Source organism: Orycteropus afer, unplaced genomic scaffold (genome assembly GCF_000298275.1).
Source record: "Orycteropus afer afer isolate SDZICR_OR568_19922 unplaced genomic scaffold, OryAfe1.0 scaffold00684, whole genome shotgun sequence".
Lineage (NCBI taxonomy): Eukaryota > Metazoa > Chordata > Mammalia > Tubulidentata > Orycteropodidae > Orycteropus > Orycteropus afer.
Genome location: NW_006922271.1, coordinates 920,194 through 939,904, shown reverse-complemented (window position 1 = coordinate 939,904; position 19,711 = coordinate 920,194). Strand labels below are relative to the sequence as shown.

Below are 19,711 nucleotides of genomic sequence, written 5' to 3'. Positions count from 1 at the left end.
TCTGAAAGATATCTGCTCTTTCCCAACTATACAAATCAGTGGTATAAACCTATTGTTGTTATGTGCCATCGAGTTGGACCCTACTCATAGCGACCCCTCCTTGGGTTTCCAAGGCAGTATCACTAAGAAAGTAGATTGCTCAACCTTATACTATTTTGGGAATCTTAAAAGACCAGTTATGGGGATGCAGCAATAAATAATGAATATATTTAAGCAGTAAGAAAAAAAGTAGTCCTCTGTCAATGAAATTTTATTTGAGGATAATCATTATAATAGTTCTAAAAGGATAAAAAAAAAATACAACAATTAGGAGAGATTTAATTATTCAGCTAAGTAAATTTCAAGTCTTTAGCAAAGCCTAATGTACCTCTTATGTCTTGATCAAGAGGACCTTTATAACCAACCTCTTAAAAGCTCCCTTTACATCTTTGTTTCTAAGAGTGTATATAAGGGGGTTCATCATGGGTGTGATGACTCCATAGATAAGGGACACCATCTTTCCCCGGTCTTTGGAGGTAGGGGATGGTGGTTGCATATACATATAGATACCAGTGCCATAAAAAAGTAACACCACAATTAGATGGGAGCCACATATCCCAAATGCCTTTTGCCGACCTTCTGCTGACTGTATTCTCAACACTGCTCGGACAATGAAAGCATATGATATAAGGATGAGTGTCAGGGGTATTAGAAGGAATGGCACACAGAAGAAGAAGAGTTCAGCCTCATTTGCTGTTGTGTCAACACAGGACAACTTTAGCAAAGCAGGGACTTCACAGAAGAAATGGTCCACTGTTTTGTGACCACAAAGTGGCATCTGAAGTGTCAAGGTGGACTGCAGAACTGAGTTGCTAAAGCCACTAATCCAGGATGCTGCTGCCAATTGGAGGCAGAGCTTTTGGTGCATGATGACTGAGTAATGGAGAGGCCGACAAATAGCTACAAACCTATCAAAGGACATGACGGCCAGGAGAAGACATTCAGTGGAACCCAAGGCCAAGAAAATGAAAAGTTGGGCCACACAACCACCATAACTAATCACCTTCCTGGCACTGCATATGTTTACCAGCATTTGTGGAACTATACTGGTGGTGTAGCAAAGGTCCAGGAGAGACAGATTAGTAAGAAAGAAATACATGGGAGTATGGAGTTTGGGGTCCAGATGTGCCACAAAAATTATGGCCAAATTGGCAAAGATTGTCAAGATATAGGAAACCAGGAACACCACAAAGAGCGGAAGCTCCAGCCATGGTTGATCTGAGAAACCTAACAAGATGAACTCCCATGGGATGCTCTCATTTTTCTTATTCATGTTAAATGGTTCAACTCTTGGTTCCCTGAAATATAAAAAGCCAGCATTTCAATAAAGGCATAGTTATGGACTATGTCAGTTAGTTATAATCATTTTTCTAGCAATTTATATAAATTAATAGAACAATACTATTAATAATATATAATGTATCGATTAAAAATACAAATATATCTTTCCAAGTTATTCAAGTGAATTTCTATATTTGTAACAGTATATTAGAAGCTCTGGTAGCATAGTGCCTAAGGCACTTGACTGCTAACCAGAAGGCTGGTGGTTCAAACCCACCAGTCACTCCTCAGAAGGAAGGTTGGGCAATCTACTTCCGTAGTGATACTGTGTCGGAAACCTAAGGAGGGGTCACTATGAGTCGGGCCAACTCGATGACAGATAACATATTAGCAAAGTAAATATCAAAAATTAAAGGTACATCATCAGTTTCAGTGTTCACAAAATTTATCCTTAGATCTTTGTTATTGTGTAGACACATTGTTCTCATTTCATTCTGCCTAGATAGCTACTGTTAGGTAGATGTGGACACAGTTCCTGCCATTTGGTATTTCTCCTCAATGTCAATGAGTTTTCCTGATCATGTGAATCATTAAATTCCACACCTTTCTTCAAAAGAAAAATATCTATCAATGATCTGGTAAGTTATCGAACATATTTGAAGGAGAAAAACAAAACTGACTGTCATCGAGTCAGATCCAATTCATAGTAACCCCTCCTTGGGTTTCCAAGGATGTATCTCTGTGGAAGTAGATTGCCCAATCTTCCTTCCAAGGAGTGGCTGGTGGGTTTGAACCACCAGCCTTCTGGTTAGCAGTCAAATGCTTTTTCCTAAGAGTACTCATAGAAGTTGTATACCCACCCACTGCCATGGAGTCAATCCGACTCTTAGCAACTCCTCCTTGGGTTTCCGAGGCAGTTTCACTATGGAAGTAGACTGCCCAATCTTCCTTCTGAGGAGTGGAATTTGCAGTCTGACAGGTCTGGGCTCATATCCCTACCTTTCCAAATTAGTTACATTCCCCTGGGAATGTTTCTTATCCTCTGATCTTCAGACTCTCCATTTGTAAAATGAAGATAATAATACTTTTTAAAGTTATCTTGTGAAGTATAAGTAATCTATTAAATGCACACAGCTTAGTCTCAGCCCTTTAGAAATATAGAAATAGGGCAAAGTGTGGATGAAAAGAACTGTAAGGATCCAAGTCTCTGAGAGGCACAGAAAGTAATTACTTATGATTTTTAGAACTTTTCATTTACATTTTAGAGACTTACCAGTAGAAAAGAAAGGAGGCAGTGGTGGCTCAGTGGTAGACTTGTTGTCTTCCATGGGGGAGACCCAGGTTCAATTCCTGGCCAATGCAACTCATGTGTAGCCAGCACCTGTCCATCTGAGAAGGGTTGTGTATTGCTATGGTGCTGAACAGGCTTCAGGACAGCTTCCAGATTAAGAAGGCCTAGGAAGAAAGGCCTAGTGACCTACTTTTGAAAAATGATCCCAAACCAATCATCACAGGAATGGCACAGGACATGGCACAGGACTGGTCAGATTTTTGTTCTGTTGTTTATGGATTGTGCAATAATCCAATGACAGCTAACAACCACCAATGGAAAGTGACTCTACAAGTTCTAAACTCACTTTCTAATTCCCTCCATAATCTTCAAACCTCAACAACAGGGTCATAATTACCATTTGTCGTGAAGTATACATTTGATCTTTAATGTAAATGGCCTGGCATAGTGACAGGCACATAGATAGATACACAGCTATGTAGTGGAAGTATGACAGTGATGCAGAGACTTTGAGACACTTTGGGCAGAAACAACTCAGAGTCCTAAATTTCCTGGAAGCACTGGTACAAGTCAACTCCATCAGCTAAAAATTTATTCATTCCAACCAAATCTTTCCATGACATGAAATTTTTTAATTATTTACTCAATATTGGAATATAAATTATTCATTAAAATTTATACTCATCAAAATATAAACAGTGTATATCCGTAGTGATACTGCCTTGGAAACCCAAGGAGGGGTCGCTATGAGTCGGGGCCGACTCGATGGCACATAACAACAACAACAATTTTAATCATCTACATTTTGTACAGCTACTAATCCCCTCAAAAAGTCCCCTTAAGGCAAGGTTGTAGTCACTTCTTGGTCACAACCAGTTACCCAGAGGGACTGAGTAGTTGAACCTGTGGCCTCAGGACCATAGTCACAGGGGACATCAAGCTCAATTGCCATAACACTACACAAAACATTGTTCCACCTCCTACTTTGGCAAGTAGTGACTGGGATCTTAAAAGCTTGCAAGCAGCCATCTAGATGCAATGATGGGTCTCTTCTCGTCCAGAGCAAAGAAGAATGAAGCAAACCAAAAGTTCATGGAAACAATTAGTCCTAGTGACTGGTACACCACGTGATCCTCAGACTATATGACTATGAGACCAGAAGAACTAGATGGTGCCTGGCTACCACTGTCAACCACTTGGAGTGGGATCTATGTAAGAGACCCTGGATAGAGGAAGAACAATGTAGAACAAAATTCAAAATTATTTGGGAAAAAAAAAGGGAGGGACCAGGTTTGCTGGTCTGATAGAGCCTGATGGAACCACTGAGACTATGGCCCCTAGCTGCCTTTTGGGTCTGGAATTGAACTCACACCTGTGGCTTCTAGCCAAACAAAAGACAGACATATGAGTTGAACATTTACCTGAGGTAGATACACCCCTTGGAGAGAACAAACATGGGAGAAAGAAGGTCTGTTTATGCACAGGGGGACAGCTCAGGGGGCAGGAGCGCATGGAGGGATGGACACAGGGAAGAGGTCACTATCGGGAGGAAGTGGGAGGGGAGCTGTTGCATTGTGGTAAATTGTCATCAATGTTATGAGACAAAGTGTATGTGAACTACTGTAAGGAAAGTGAATTTGCTCTGTAAATTTCATCCAAATCACAATTAAAAAAAAAAAAAAAAAGTACCCTTAAGCTCAGCTGATAAGAAATTTGAGGTATATAGTCATAGGTACAGATGTACAGTGACATTCAAATGTACTTTTAAGTGAAAAAAGAAAGTTGTTGAACATTTATATAGCATGATCCCATCAGCTAAAGAAAGAGGATATCATATCATAACATATTATTTGACATCCATTTTTATATCTATAAATGCTTATATATAAATAGAAAGTTATTTGGAAGGACTCAGAAGAAAGCTTTAACCTGAAATAGGGATAGGAAAAGTAAAGCAGAATTTGCTCATAATGTTTTTGTTCTAATTGTTTGATAAGCAAGCATTAATTTTACAATAATTTTTTTCAACATCTACTCACCAACTCACTTTCTATATTTTACTCTAAGACTAGGAGCCCTGATGGTGCAGTGGTTAAGCCCTTGACTGGAAATACAAAGGTCAGCAGTTAGTACCCACCAGCTGCTCCACTGGAGAAAGAAGTGGCAGTCAGCTACCATAAAGATTACAGCTTTGGAAACCCTATGGGGCAGTTCTACTCTGTCCTATAGGGTTGCTATGAGTCTGAATTGACTGAATGGCATGCATGGACAATGGATCCACACACTTACCAGCTCACTTTCTGTATTTCACTCTCAGAATAGCATTGTTTTACTTTAACTTTGATTCCCCAAAAGGTGCAAATCTTTAGAAGGAATTTAATTTTTTAAACTCTTAGTATTTATTTAAATTTCTGTGAGGAAAGGCTCTTAAAGGATCTTTTCTAAATGATGGAATCTGTGACCATGTTTTGATCTTATTGATGAAAGAGCCTTGTTGAGGAATTTGGCAAAACAGAATAAATGGCTTCATTAAAGATGAATACCACATACTTCACAATTTCCTTGAGTTTTGTACAGATCCCCTCAAATCTACATAATTGGAGTGGCCCAATTTACCCCCACTCATCTGTCAATTTGTCATGCTGTGGTGGCTTGCTTATTGTTATGATACTGGTAGTAATGCCACTGATATTGCAAACACCAGCAGTGTCACCCATAGTGGACAACTTTCAGCAGAACTTCCAGAATAAGACAGACTAGGAAGAAGGACAGGGAAATCCCCTTCTGAAAAAAATGGCTGCTGATAACCTTACGAATAGCAGTGTCAGTTTACCCAGGACTGTCTAATTTATTTCCGCTGTCCTGACACAGTCAATGATAGAGCCACCCATTCTCAGAAGTGTTCCTGTTTCAACACTAAGATATAAAGTCACAGACTGTAATATTGAAAAGTGAAATAATCTTAGTGTTATTGCTCAGGAGGCATATTATCACTGAGGACTTTGCATGTGTTTTCTCCTTTTTTCCTCTGCCAAGGGCCTTTCCTAAGGGGCACTTGATCTCATATTTCTCCTCTAGAACTCTGAGACCCTCTCTGTTGAAGTTACAGAAGAAGTCAGTTAACTCCTTTGCAGCAATTTGACCCCTTCACCCTGAAACTCAGTACTTATTAATGTAATAAACCGGTTTTGTCATCAACACAACATATTGGCTATTGTTTCTTGTCATATGTGATATCACCCCAAGTTCTGTAATAGTGAGGGCAACAGGATGTGAAAAAAAAAATACATTTATCACTCTAACAGGCAGCACTGGAGCAGAATAAGGATGATGGGGTAAGAAGGAAAGGTGGGAAGGAAACAGGAGATTTCAGAGCACTGACTTCTCATTTTCTGTCTTACTCACTTCTGTGCACATCTGCTTATCTTCCAAACACCCATTAACCTCAAATATTTACCCACTCTTGAAAGCGTATCTTCAGATTAAATAGTTGTATCATTTGCATTTTAGGAGTTTTAAGTAATTTTAATTTGGGTTTTATTCTTATTATTAGGACTGAAGGGTTCATTAGTAACTGTTTAAAATAATAATAATAACTAAGAAGTTCATATCTGCACTATCTGATATTATAGGCTACTGATTATTTACCTGTTAACAACTTGCCCATTGTTTGCAGTTGTGGTTAATAAGTCAAACACCATAGAGCAGAATCCTCTACTTTTACCAGGATCTCAACATGATATTATTCTCATTTGCAGTATCAACCATTCAATTGGAAAGCAAAACAAAGTATTTGAATTATGTGACGTACCAAGGGAATCAGAAAGGGTACACAGCTACAGGGTGAAAACAGAAATTAATGGAAGAAAAAAAATTAGAAACTGCTGATAGAATTTATCAGCATTTTATTTAAAGCTTATCTGTCATTATCTTAGAACATTTTAACCTATGGTTTAGAACACATCATCACCTCCTTTTTTACCTGTATATATTGGTTGATCTTGTGGATTTGCTCATTCCACATTTGAGCTTGAACATTAAAAATATGAGATTCGACAAAGCCTCGGAAATTTGTTTTTAATCTGCACTATGAGAAGAGCAATGGGATAAGAGAGGTAACAAGAGTTTTAGTTCCAAATCTGCCAGTAAGTTGATGTATAATTGGACTATTTAGTTAATAGCTTTGGATGTCAGTTTTATCTTCTGGAATATTATCATTTTCTTTCTTTATTTCTTATTGTGGTAAATATATAGGTAACAAAACATTTGCCATTTCTACATTCTTCACATGTACAGGTCAGTTGTAATTAACTACACATTCATCATGTTCAACCATCACCATTAATCAATCCTTCCTGAATTTTTCTATCACCCTTAACAGAAGCTCAGTGTCCTCCAAACATTGTGTCTCCCTTTTCTCCTCCCTCTCACTTGCCCCTGGTAACCACTAATAAACTTTCATCTCCATATACTTGCTTATACTAGATATACATTTTCAGTTTTCTATTTTCTTTTATAGGAGCTCTGGTGGTATGGTGCCTAAGGCATGTGACTGCTAACTAGAAGCCCTGAGGTTCAAACCCACTAGCCACTCCTCGGAAGGAAGGTTGGGCAATTTACTTCCATAGTGATACCACCTTGGAAACCCAAGGAGGGGTCATTATGACTGTTTAGTTTCATGTTTTCTCAAATTACCACATGCCCCTGTGAATGTACAGAAGTCTTCCAAAAACCATAGAGAATTTCCACCTTCATGCTGGACTATAAGGATGAGTAATACTAGTCAATGTTTCAACTTAGCTGATACATTGCAGCATGGCATAACTGTACAAGGATGTTTGTCCCCCAAAATTTCCAGTTTATGAAACACTAATTTGGTATGCAGAAATCTGAAATTATGTGCTCAGAGAGTTTCAGTACTTTCCCAAGGTCTTAGAGCTAGTAAGAAGCAGAGTGAATTTAGAACATGACACTCATCTGCTTTAAAGTTGCTATATCTCATACAAATTACAAATTTGCTCCAAACAGCATTGTCTATTAAATAAAAACTATATATAGAAACTGAAGTTAAGTGAGTCAAATTTTTTTCTAGCAGATAATTTTGTCTCCTCTTGAGATTTAAATTATAAACAGTTCACAAGAAGAGTACTTAGAATGCATAAATTTTAGTATATTATTTAGTAATCTACTGAAATGTATTCTACTTACCTCCATTTTAAGCATTAGAGATGAATCAATTTATATTTATTCAAAAAGCCTTGAATTCAAATAAAATTAATTTAAAGTGCACAGATACAATGACATTTTCATATGCTGTTTAATTGTATAACTGATTTGATGAAATTCATTAAACTTCTTTTAGTTCCACTCAGTATGTAGTAGGTCATGAGCTCTCCACTCACAGGTAATTGGAGGATAAGGATGAAGTATTGCAGATAACCAGGGCATTGTTGTCATTAGCAAATCAATTGTAACAGAGGATTTTTTCCAACCAGTTTGCCAAAATGAGTAAGAAATGTCATGTACTGTCTATCAATATTCATGTTTGTTTTGGTCTCTGGCAGAACTTACAAACACTGAATTGCAAAACTCTCCCCCATAGTTTATAGTAATTAACCCTATACCTGGTGAGAAGAGAGAGGGAGGAGACTTTATAAAGCCATAGTCCTCTTTCATCATAGATTTGCTGTGCAAAACCTTTCTCTAGGGACTGAATCCTCAACTTTTTCTAAGACAATAGAAACTAAAGTAGGATTAAAATACTCTATCAAAGAAAGTTTAAATATTCATTGATGAACTTGGAGGACATTATTCTCAGTGAAATAAGTCAATCACAGAAGGACAAATATTGTATTAGTCCATTATTGTAAAAAGTCAAGAAAAGTTTATATACGGAAGGAAATTTTCTTGGTTTGTTACCAGGGTTGGAAGGGTAGTGGGGGGAACACTGCTAGATACATAGATACAGGTATTGATTTGGGTGAAGAGAAGGGCAATGTACCAAATGTCAGTGATCAACACAGTGGTAATTAGAGGATAAGGATGACGTATTACAGATGACCAGGACATTGTTGTCATTAGCAAATCAATTGTAACATTCAGAGGATTTTTTTTTTTTTGAGGAAAAGGAAGACATAGAGAGGTGTGTGGGTGATATAGACAACAAAAATGAACCCTTTTGTACATACAGTGCTATGTTGTCAGTGAAGGCAAACATGGATCTATGGGTGGCTAGATGGATAGACAGGCTGAATTATTAGGTATGTCTATGCAGCGGGGAGTGTACCCAAGACCATATATAGGGTTGGCAACAATGTTTCTACAAGTGTATTTGTATGTTCTGTAAGAATTCCCAGGCATATAGTAAAGTTGACAAGGGACAAAGTTGTAGTCACTTCTTGGCCACAGCCAGCTACCCAGAGGGAGTGAGTAGTTGGACCTGTGGGCTCAAGACCATAGTTGCAGGGGACATCAAACTCAATTGGCATAACATACTAGACAAAAAAATTGTTCCACATCCTACTTTGGTGAGTAGCAACTGGTATACAAGCAGACATCTAGATGCAACGATGGGTCTCTCCAGGGCAAAGAGGAATGAAGAAAACCAAAGACACATGAAAACAATTAGTCCAAGGGACTGGTACACCATGAGATCCTCAGCTTATAAGACTATGAGACCAGAGGAACTAGAGGGTGCCCGGCTACCTCTGTCAACCATTTGGAGGCGGATCTGTGTAGGAGATCCTGGGTAGAATGGGAGAACAATGTGGAACAAAACTCAAAATCATTTTTTTAAAAAAAAAGGGGACCAGTTTTGCTGATCTGATAGAGCTTGGTGGAACCCCTGAAACTATGACCCCTAGCTGCCCTTCAGGTCTGGAATTGAACCCATTCTTGTGGCTTTCAGCCAAACAAAAGACAGGCATATGAGCTGAATATTTACATTAGGTAGATACACTACTTGGAGAGATCAGTCATGGGAGAATAGAAGGGCTGTGTATGCACAGGGAGGTAGCTCAGGGGACAGGAATGCATGGGAGGGAAGGACACGGGGAAGAGGTAACTAGGAGGAGGAAGTGAGAAGAGAGCTGTTACATTGTGGGGAATTGCAGTCAATGTCATGAGACAAAATGTACCTGAGCTTCTGTATGGAAAGTGAATTTGTTCTGTGAACTTTCACCCAAATCACAATAAAAATAAAAATAAAAAAAAAGTTTAAATTTTAGTCTATTGAATTAGGAGGTTTTTTGTTTGTTTGGTACAATATTCAATCAGTTTTCTGAAGCTATCTAATTTTCTGTGAAGAAGGAAATTTTTATTTCATATATAAATTGTCTAATATTCCATCTGAGGTCATGTTACCAGGCCTTTGATTTCTATATCCAACAATACACCTCTACTTAATGTGTGTTAAGAAGATTGCTGATTAACTTGGATCACCATAAGTCAGAACAACACAAAGGCAGCTTCCTTTTCCATAGTACATCTTTGCATGACATATCTATCTTTTCTTTCACAAATTTTGAATTTTCAAGCCTAGTTACTGAGGGTTTGCCTCAGTACGAGATTTTATTTATATTATAGTATTTAATCAAGTAAGAATTAATTTTCTTATGCTGTATTATTGAGGCTCATTTCTATCTCATTTCCAGATGGATAGATTTGGAAAATATATGTTTATAATTCTGGGAGGGGGGGGAAGGATTTAGTTTCTATAACATGGAGGAGGATGCTTTTTTAACAAATTTTGGGGACAAAAACATAAATAATGATGAAGAAAAAAGACTACTCACAAATTCAAAGTAATGCAGGTTTTCTCAAGAAAAATATGTCAGCTGCTAAAAATGACATATATTCTTAACCTTGCACTGTCACTACAAGAAATCTATCTCATAGCAAGGAAATTAACAGTATACAATGACAAATAGGCAATGATGCTTATTGTAGAAATATTTCAGTGGCCAGAGATGGAGAAAAATGTAGTCCTTCAATAAGGAATTTTCTAAATAATTATCCTATCCTAAGGACAGAATAATATGCATTCTTGTGAAGTGAGGAATTACAGCTCTAATAGATGGCTTAGAGATATTTCCCTAAGGCATTGCTGATGAGCAGATAAAAATGGAGGAAAATGTACATGACATGGTCCTAATACTATTTTACAAAAAGATTTTATATATTGCATGTCTATATGAGATTATAGGAACTCTGGTGGTGTACTGCCTAAGGCATTTGACTGTTAACCAGAGGGCTGGAGGTTCAAACCCACCAGCCACTCCTCAGAAGGAAGGTTGGGCAATCTACTTCTGTAGTGATACTGCCTCAGAAACCCAAGGAAGGGTCGCTATGAGTCAGATCTTACTCCATGGCAATGGTTGCTTTTTTTTTTTGTTTTTTTTTTTTGCATTATATGAGATTATATGAGAAAACATTTTTAAATGCTTATTTTGCTGCTCAAATTGTCCCTGACTTGGCTTTTGTGAGCTCCTTTAAGTTGATTCCTGAATCCTTTTCACATACCACCATCATCTTTTGAGCATTTCCTTATTCTGTGGCACCATCAGATATTCTAAAGTCACCCTGTACTCTTGCTGCTACAGCCCTGGAATCAACCATTTATCCAAGGATTTGTGGTTCCTTTTATTGAAAAATGCATTTAGAAATCAAAGTCTATGCTCTTGGTGTGCACATTGTTACTGATATGTTATTCTTTTTAGACTGAGTGAGCAGAACTTTGTTGGTGGTGGTGGTGGCTGCCACCAAGTCAATTCTGACTCATGGTGAGTGACTCAAGCGTTGTAGAGTAAAACTACTCTGTTGGGTTTTCTTGGCTAATCTTAGCAAAAGCAGATTTCCTGGTCTTTTCTTGTGCAGCAGTACAAGCAGTTTAGAGACACTAACTTTTAGAGTTAGCTGTTGTTGTTGCTGTTGTCAGGTGCCATCAGCTCAGCTCTGACTCATAGCAGCCCTACATACAACAGAACAAAACACTACCTGATCCTGTGCCAGCCTCACAATTCTTGCTATACCTGAGCCCATTGTTGTAACCATTGTTACAAGGATCTATCTTTTCTTCTTTTTTGTTGACCTTCCACTTTACCAAGCATGATGTTCTTCTCCATGGAATGGTCCCTTCTGACAACATGACCAAAGTAGATGAGATGGAGTCTGGCCATTCTCATGTCCAAGGAGCATTCTGGCTGCACTTCTTCCAGGACTGATTTGTTAGTTCTTTTGGCAATTCATGGTGGTTCAAACCCACCAGCAACTCCTCAGAAGGAAGGTTGGGCAATCTACTTCTGTAGTGATATCATCTCATAAACCCAAGGAGGGGTCGCTATGAGTCAAGTCTGACTCCACGGCAGTGTGTTGCATGGTTGTATATGGTACTTTCAATATTCTTCACCAACATCACAACTCAAAAGCATTATACTTCTTTGGCCTTATTTATTAATTGTCCAGCTCTCACATGCATATTAAACAATTAAAAATACCATGGCTTGGGTTAGGCACCCCTTAGCCTTCAAAATGACATCTTTGCTCTTCAGCACTTTAAAGAGGTCTTTTGCAACAGCTTTGCCCAATGCAATATGTTGTCTGATATCTTCACTGCACCTTCCTTTGGTGTTGTAGAACCAAGTCTTTGACAACTTCAACCTTTTCTCCATTTATTGTGATGCTGCTTATTGGTCCAGTTGTGAAGATTTTTGTTTTCTTTTGTTGAGGTATAATCCATGTTGTAGACTGTAGTCTTTAATCTTCAGCAATAAGTGCTTCAAGTCATCCTCATTTTCAGCACACAAAGTTGTGTCGTTTGCATATTGCAGCTTGTTAATGAGTCTTCCTCCCATCCTGATGCTGCGTTCTTCTTCATATAGTCCAGCTTCTCAGGTTATTTGTTCGGCATACAGATTGAATAAGTATGGTGAACTGATACAACCTTGACGCACTCCCTTTCTGATTTTAAACCATGTGGTATCCCTTTGTTGTTTTAGAATGACAGCCTCTAGGGTTAGCAGTTGAATGTAAATCATTTGTGGCACCTAGGAACCTTGAATGTAGCTCTGGTGGCATAGTGGGTAAGGCATTTGGCTACTAACCAGAAGGTAGGTGGTTCAAACCCACCAGCTGTTCTGTGGGAAGAAGATGAGGATATCTACTTCCATAAGGATTTACAGCCTTAAAAACACACGGGGGTTGCTATGAGTTGGAATCAACCTGACAGCAGTGTGTTTGCCTTCTTGGTTTAGGACTCTTGAATAGTGTTTTGTTGTTAGGTGCTATCCAGTTGATTCCAACTCATAGCAACCCCATGTACAACAGAACAAAACACTGCCAAGTCCTGTGTCATCTTCACAATCTCTGTTATGCCCATTCTTGCAGCCACTGTGTCAATCCATCTTGTTGATCAGTTTTCCTACTGTGGTGGTTTGCATGTTTCTTTGAGGCTAGAGGCTATGCCACCAGTATTTCAAATATGAACAGGGTCACCCATGGTGGCCAGGTTCCAGGAGAGCTCCCAGACTAAGACAGACTGGGGAGAAAGATGGAGCCATCCATTTCTGAAAGAATTGGTCACTGAAAACCTTGAATAGAGTTTAGAAATGTGTAAATGGATATGTGTATATAATATGCACACACACATTCACAAATATACACACATATATCCTTATTTCTGTATCCTTCCATCTGTATGTATGTACATATTTTGATGAAAATCCTCATAACTGGACCAATAACCAACATGACGATAAATGGAAAAAAGATTGAAGTTAAAGATTTCATTTTACTTAGATCCACAAGCAATACCCATGGAAGCAGCAGTCAAGAAAGCAGATGTCATATTGCACTGGGAATATCTGCTGCTTTAAAAGACCTCTTTAAAGTGTTGAAGAGCAGCGATGTCACTCTAAAGACTAAGGTGCAACTAACATAAGCCATGGTATTTTCACTCACCTCATACGCATGTGAAAGCTGAACAATGAATAAGGAAGATAGAAGAAGAGTTGATGCCTTTGAATTGTGGTGTTGGTGAAGAATACTGAAAACACTATGGACTGCCAGAAGAACAACAAATCTATCCTGGAAGAATGCTCCTTGGAAGCAAGAGTGGCCAGACATCATCTCACTTACTTTAGTCATGTTGTCAGAAGAGACCATTCTGTGGAGAAGGACATCATGCTTGGTAAAGTGGAGGGTCAGAGAAAAAGTAGAAGACCCTCAACAAGATGGATTGACACAGTGTCTGCAACGATGGGCTCAAGCATAATAAGGATTATGGAGTTGGTGTACCACCGGGCAGTGTTTCATTCTGTTGTACATAGGATCACTATGAGTCAGAGCCAAGCCAGTGGTACCAATACAACAACTCTTTACCAAACTTAATTAGGTTAAATCTTTTCTTCTTTACTGTTCTGGTTACCTAGTGCCACTCTGACAAGAATATATACCATAAATTGGATGGCCTTAACAAACAGGAGTTTATTCTTTTACAGTTTAGAGGCTTTAGTCCAAGTTCAAGGTGCCAGACTCTAGGGGCTGGGTGAAAGACCCTCAGCCCTGGGCTTCAGCTCTGCCTCCAGCCCCCAGCCCACTGAAGCTAGAGGCTTTTCTTTACTCAGATAGCTGCTGGCTGCTGAGGCAGCCAAGCCCAAGGTTGACAAGTAAAATGGCACAGTCCCAATGTTACCAAATCACACAGCAGGCCATCAATTCAAATCGTTTGTAAGTCCCCAGGTCAGCACAGCATGGCAAGCTACTGAACAATGACACAGCTACATGCAGAGTCCAAGGGTGCCATAAGCTAGAGATCATTCCCAAAACTGCTTCTTATATATGGGAAGCAGACCACATAACCAAAGGCAGCTACTCAGCTGCTCCCAGTAGACTCCACCATGGAGTTGATTACCATTTTCATCATGGGGAATACTACCACCAGCTGCCCAGTCACTCAACCAGGCCCAGCCAAGTTGACACACAAACATAACCACCACACTTACCCACTTGAGTATAGTTAAGTTGATCATTTGTAGTACAGGTTAATTCATTTACTCTTTTTCGTATCCCCCAATCCTGGGTCATTTTAATTACTTATTTAAATTTTGAATACATGAAAAGTTATTGTGATAATAAAAGTAAGAACTACACAAAGGTTATACTCAGAAAAGTGTCAATCCCCTCATCCCTTCCACCCTATTCCCACTGCCCCATTCTTCAGTCTCTTCTACATCTATCACCAATCTCATTAGTTTCTGGTTTATTCTTCCTATATTTACTCTTGCACAAAAGAGCATATATATAAATATTTTATGTATTCTCTTCCCACATATATGAAAGGGAACTACAACAGACATTCTTTGCACTTTACTTTTTACACTTAAAATATCTTTTTCATTATCCTGTATTAGTTCATTCACCACTCGTACATCAGTTTCTCACACTATGGTGGCTTGCATGTTGCTGTGATGCTGGAAGTTTTGTCACCAGTATTTCAAATACCAGCAGGGTCATTCATGGTAGACAGGTTTCAGTGGAGCTTCCAGACTAAGATAGACCAGAAAGAGGGACAAGGCCATCCACTTCTGAAAAATTTGGCCACTGAAAACCTTATGAATAGCAATAAAACACTATCTGATATATTACTGGAGAACTTTATGAATAACAGTGAAACATTATCTGATATAGTGCAAGAAGATGTTGCAAGACCTCAGGTTGGAAGGCACTCACAGTATGACTGGGGAAGAGCTGTCTCCTCAAATTAGAGTGGACCTTAATGACGTGTATGGACCTTCGTTTGCTTATGGGGCATGACCTAAAATGAAAAGAAACAGCTGCAAACATTCATTGATATTCAGAATATGGAATGTATGAAGGATGAATCTAGGAGAATTGGAAGTTGTAAAATTGAAATGGAATACATAAAGATCAATATCTTAGGTATTAGTGAGCTGAACTAGACTGGTATTGGCCTTTTTGAATCAGACAATCATGTAGTCAACTATGCTGGGAAAGAGAAATTAAAGAGGAATGGCATCACATTTATCATCAAAAAGAACATTTCAAGATCTGTCCTGAAGTACAGTGCTGTCAGTGACAGGGTAATATAAAGAAAGTTAGTTACTACTATTATTCAAATTTATGCATCAACCACCAATGTCAAAGATGAAGATTTTTACCAACTTCTACAGTCTGATATTGACTAAGCATGCAATTAGGATGTATTGATAATTACTGGTGATTGGTATGCCTAAGTTCGAAACAAAGAAGAAGCATCAGTGATTGGAAAAACTGTCCCTTAGAAATGATGCCATAGACTGCATGATTGAATTTTGGAAGACCAATGACTTATTCATTGCAAATACCATTTTTCAGAAACATAAATAGCAACTGTACATGTGGACCTCACCAAGTGGAATACACAGGAATCAAATAAACTACATCTGTGGAAAGAGGAGGTGGAGATGCTTGATATCATTAGTTAAAATAAGACCACGAGCTGACTGTGGAACAGACCACCAATTGTTTCTAAACAAGTTCAAAATGAAGCTGAAGAAAATTTTAGAAAGTCCACGTGAGTCAAAATACAATCTTGATATATCCCACCTGAATTTAGAGACCATTTGAAGAATTGATTGACACATTGAACACCTATAGCCAAAGACCAGATGAGCTGTGGGTTGACATCAAGAGCATCACACATGAAGAAAGCAAAAGGTCATTTAAAAGACAAGAAAGGGAAAGAAGACCAAAATGGATGTCAGACGAGACTCTGAAACATGTTCTTGAAAGGACAGTACCTAAAGCAAATAGAAGACATGATGAAGTAAAAGAGCTGAATGGAAGATTTCAAAGGGCAGCTCATGAGGACAAAGCAAAATATTATAATGAAATTTGCAAATACTTGGAATTAGAAAAACAAAAGGGAAGAACATGTTCAGCATTTCTCAAGCTGAAACAAGTGAAGAAAAAATTCAAGCCTAAAGTTGCAATATTGAAGGATTCAATGGGCAAAATACTAAACAATACAAGAGACATCAAAAGAAGATGGAAGGAATACACAGAGTCACTGTACCAAAAATAATTGGTTGTTGTTAAAAAGAAGTAACAGATGATCGAGAACCAATGGTATTGAAGTCCAAGCTGCATTGAGGTAACTGAAGTAAAACAAGGCTCCAGGAATTGATGGGATACCCACTGTGATATTTCAACAAATGCAGTGCTGGAGGTGCACACTCATTTATGTCAAGAAATTTGGAAGACAGCTACCTGGCCAACCAACTGAATGAGATCCATATTTCTGTTAATTCCAAAGAAAGGTGATCCAACAGAATGTTGAAATTATCCAACAATATCATTAATATCACACAAAGAAAATTTTCCTGAAGATAATTCAAAAACAGCTGTGGCCTTATATTGACAGGAAACTGCCCAATCTTCAAGCCAGATTCAGAAGAGAGTTTCAAACGAGGAATATCATTGCTGATGTCAGATGGATCTTAGCTCAAAGCAAAGAACACCAGAAAGATATTTACCTATGTTTTATGAACCACCGAAAGGTATTTCACCGTGTGAATCATAACAAATTATGATAACATTACAAAGAATGGGAATTCCAGAACACTTAATTGTGCTCATGAGAAACCTGTACATAGACCAAGAGGCACTCATATGAACAGAACAGGGCATACTGCTTGGTTTAAAATCAGGAAGGGTGTGAGTCAGGGTTGTATCCTTTCCCCATACTTATTCAATCTGTATGCTGAGCAAATAATCAGAGAAGCTAGACTATATGAAGAAAAACATGGCATCAGGATTGGAATAAGACTCATTAACAGCCTGCAGTATGCAAATGACACAACCTTCCCTGCTAAAAGTGAAGATGACTTGAAGCACTTACTGATGACGATCAAAGACTACAGCCTTCAGTATGGATTACACCTCAACATAAACAAATATCCTCACATCTGGACCAATAAGCAACATCACAGTAAATAGAGAAAAGATTGAAGTTGTCAGGAATTTCATTTTACTTGAATCCACAATCAACACTTACGGCAGCAGCAGTCAAGAAATCAGGGGTCGTATTGCACTGGCCAAATCTGCTCTTTAAAGTGCTAAGAAGCAAAGACATCACTTTGAAGACTAAGGTGTGCCTAACCTAAACCATGGTATTTTCAGTCACCTCATATGCTTGTGAAAGCTGAACAACAAAAAAGGAAGACTAAAAAAGAGTTGATGCCTTTGAATTATGGTTTTGGTGAAAAATACTGACAATACCATGGACTGGCAAAAAAACAAACAAATTTGTCTTGGAAGAAGTTCAGCCAGAATGCTCCTTAGAAGAGAGAATGGCCAGACATTGTGTCTAGTACTTTGGTCAGGTTATGAGAAGGGACCACTGCCTGGAGAAGAACATCATGCTTGGTAAAGTAGAGGGTCAGTGAAAAAGGGGAAGACCCTCAACAAGAAGGATTGACACAGTGACTGCAATGATGCGCTCAAGTATAGCAAATATTGTGAGGATGGCTCAGACTGAACAGTGTTTTATTCTGTTATACATAGGTGGCTAGGAGCTGGAGCTGACTCGATGGTACCTAACTCCCCCCCAAAGAATGAGTACAAAAAGTTACTGGGTGTGCAAATGGTTTGCTCCTGGCTACTAACCAAAAAAAAAACCGGTACTTTGAACTCATCCAGCAACACCACAGAAGAAATTCTTTGTGATCTGCTTTTGTGAACATTACAGCCAAGAAAACCCTGTGGAGTAGTTCTCTTCTGTAGCATAGGTAACAGCAACATAGGGTGGCTGTGAGCTGAGTTTTAAGTATGACAACTTAAAACAGCTGTATCAGTCCACTATCTCTATAAAAATAGGCAAAGTTAGTTTAGTATTTTGTTCTAAATGAATTTGGATAGATTCCAGGAATGCACACACACACACACACATATGTACATACACACACACATATTCATATATATACACACATACACCAGAAAAAACAAACTCACTGCCATCGAGTCAGTTCCAACTCATAGTGACCCCCATTGGGTTTCCGAGGTGGTAAATCTTTACAGAAGTAAATCATCCCATCTTTCTTCCACAGAGCAGCTGGAGGGTTTGAACCACCAACCTTCTGGTTAGCAGTCAAATGCCTTAGGCACTACAGATATGAATATATATGTGTGTATATATTTTAAAAAATAAACTCACTGTCATGAAGTTAATTCAGACTCATAGTGACCCCCATTGTGTTTCTGTGGTACATTGTATTACTCTATATGGCTCCCCTGGCCATGGTCTTTGTGACTCCCACCAGATGACTGGGTGCAACTATGCAAATGTAAGATGCTTATGGCCCACCAAGGGGATTGGATAGATTTTAAGTAATGTAAATAAGGTACATGCACCCTTGTGGGGGTGGGACCATGCAAATAAGATGTGTGGGACCCTAATGTGTGGATTGGTCAGTTTTGTCATTCTGCTAGCCTTAAAATGAGCCCTCCTAGAGGCAGAAGGGGGATCTCTTGCAATCAAGGGAGAAGAGGCAGAGGTGAAGTGAAGCATGCCCTTGGACCTGAGATGCCTGTACTGGATCTCCTTGGCAGAGATAACCAAGCAGGGCAGAGGCCAGGCCAAGAGGTCAAAAGCCAGACAGGTATGACTGAAGGAAGACTCCTTATCAAAGAATTATATTCTGAGCATATTCCTGAACCTGAATTGTAGCTTCTTACTTCCCTAACAAACCCCATAATCATGAGTATTGTTTGTGACTTCTCTATGGCCATTGCAACGAATTATTGAACACAGCAGAGAAGGAGAGAACATAGTGGGAGGGAAGGTTAGTGTCAGAGTTAGCAAAAAGAGTGAAGGTTGGTGGCATTTCTGGCCCATAAGAATCAGTTTTGGGCTGTTGGTATTGATCTTTCTCTCTCCCACTTGTGAAGTTAGAGGAGGGCAGAGAAGATGCTGCCCCCACAGGGTTTCCAAGGCCATATCTTTCTTCTGCAGAGTGGCTGGTGGGTTTGAACTGCCAACCTTTGGTTAGCAGCCAAATGCCTTAAACATTATACCACCTAAGCTCTCTCTCTCTCTCTCACTTT

The 19,711-nt window shown here is 38.8% G+C and overlaps 1 protein-coding gene across 1 annotated transcript; it reads right to left on the bottom strand.

The window, feature by feature from the left end:
- Positions 1 to 329: 329 nt before the first annotated feature.
- Positions 330 to 1,312, bottom strand: LOC103211003 (olfactory receptor 2B2-like). The gene is given in 2 exon segments (XM_007956909.1): positions 330 to 382; positions 385 to 1,312. Coding segments are annotated over 2 exon segments (981 nt in total).
- Positions 1,313 to 19,711: the final 18,399 nt, after the last annotated feature.